The sequence below is a fragment of the Halyomorpha halys genome, unplaced genomic scaffold (genome assembly GCF_000696795.3).
Source record: "Halyomorpha halys isolate HHAL.00 unplaced genomic scaffold, Hhal_1.1 Scaffold59.1, whole genome shotgun sequence".
NCBI lineage: Eukaryota > Metazoa > Arthropoda > Insecta > Hemiptera > Pentatomidae > Halyomorpha > Halyomorpha halys.
The window spans coordinates 1107347-1109385 of NW_027109400.1; the positions used below are offsets into that span (position 1 = coordinate 1107347).

General features: G+C 34.4%; 1 protein-coding gene across 1 annotated transcript in view; it reads right to left on the bottom strand.

Moving 5' to 3' along the window:
- Positions 1-246: 246 nt before the first annotated feature.
- LOC106692530 (uncharacterized) overlaps positions 247-2039 on the bottom strand; it is a 13225-nt gene continuing 11432 nt past the window's right edge. Inside the window, exon 4 of the mRNA XM_014438513.2 lies at positions 247-770. Coding sequence (XP_014293999.1) covers positions 276-770 — 495 coding nt within the window. The 3' untranslated portion in view covers positions 247-275. The remainder of the gene's footprint in view (positions 771-2039) is intronic.

A 2039-nucleotide genomic window follows, 5' to 3' on the forward strand; every position in this document is an offset into this window, starting at 1 on the left:
GTTGGGTGAAACTCGGATAATTATCTCAACTATATTTAAATGTGGGTTGTTTTAAAAAGTGCCATTGAACAGTCCTAGTTGGTTGGTAGTAATAATACAAACTCCCAGTAAGTGTATACCAGTGGAGGTCTGGCGGTAAGAACCTATTTTTATAATTATCTTTTATAATATCTGACCAAAATTGATCGAATATATATTATAGAATATATTGTTTTTGAAAACAAAATAAAAATATATTGTATAATTGTTGATAAATTGAGTATATATATACTCAATTAGTCTACTGCGTCTTGAGATTCATCTCGATAATCATATTGATCTTCTTCCTCTCCAGCCTCTTCGTGCTTAGATAATAATTTAGTTTCTTTTTCTTCTATCTCTTCCTCACAACCGTCTGTTTCTTTTTCTTCTGGGCAAAATAAATAATTCCAATGGTTCCTTACAGTTGAAAAATTCAATTTTTGAGAATTATAAACGTAATTGCCATCTTGTGGCTCGTCGAATAAATCTTTTCTCGGGATCATATCCCAGGGATCCCAGTCAGAACGGCCCTTGTAGATATCAGGTTCCACTTTCCATCCACTCATGTCACGTTCTTTTCCTGAAAGTGGTATATCCGGCCTACATTCGTGCCAATAGAGCCACAACCTTACACTTGGAAGGATAGTTTCCCGTAGGAGTGGTAGAACAGGCAGGTATAAGGTGGTGAAGCGCTGGAGGACAGCTTTTATGTCTACTATACTGAAGATTTGCACCGACTCTGGCGGATCCTTTTTTAAACACATTAACAATTAATTATTAATAATACCAAGAACTTATTGACTATATCTGAATCTAAAATGTACATCCAGTTCGCTAAACCATCATTAGTGAACTCAAATATAAGTCCAAACTTAACACATTCTTCCCATCTACTTCTTGCTCGATGCATTGGATGTCGATTCACCGCTAGTTATACAGGTCAATAAAAAATAACTTTTGAAAATATTATTTGATAATCTTGTTTGTTCTTATTTTATGGCCAACTGAAACCGAAAATGAACTCCGTTTTCTTTCATCACATACACATTTTTGCCAAATCCATGTTATATTTTATCAATTTTGTACCGCTAAAATCAGGAAAACCTATCACCAACTTCAAGGCATTGTTCTCTCCTTGATATAAGAATACTTATACAATACTTAGACCTCTCTAACTGCTGATATTTATTATCTATATCACTAAAATTGCTCCTGTTTCTACTACTAATGATAAAGTCATCATAGTAATCATATTCTAAATTCCTGTTTATTTCGGGATCTAGTTCCTTACTAGATTTTATCTATTAAGTTTTAGTTTTAATTTTTGGATAGAAGCCGCGAGCTAAGCAATTTCAAAATTGAAAAAATATCAAACATTTCCTGTCTTTAACTTCGCTTTTATTTCTTGATCAATTTCGATTTTTCTAGTCACATTGACCCGAAATACCTAGACCTCTCTACTTTTTGAAATGTGCTTCTTCCTATATCTATATTACTTAAATTGCTCCCATTTCTACTACTAATCATAAAGTTATCATAGTAATCATATACTAAATTCGTATTTATTTTGAGATCCAGTTTCTTACTAGATTTTATCTATTAAGCTTTAGTTTTAGAGGTTTCTCATCCTCACGCAATAATGCCAAATCATCATGGACATTTTACCACCTAAAGTTGAACACTTAACAACAGTAACAGAACAAATAATCATCTGCTACGTCCGGAATCCGGGTCTTTGGAGTCTAACCATGTTTATTAAAAGGACGTTTGATTTTCATCATTTTTTTAAAAGGACGTTGAATTTGAATTTCAGATAGAATAAAATATATTAATGGGCCGCCCATAGCTCAGTGGTTAAGACACAGTCTTACCAATTTGATGTTTATTGGGGCGGTGCCGGTTCGAATCCGGCCTGGGACGTCGACTTTTTTCATTGCGTGGCGGTCCCACAAAATGAGGAACTTTGACCCCCAACCATGGTTAGGCAATATAGGACTCCAATGGGAGTCTTGGCCGAA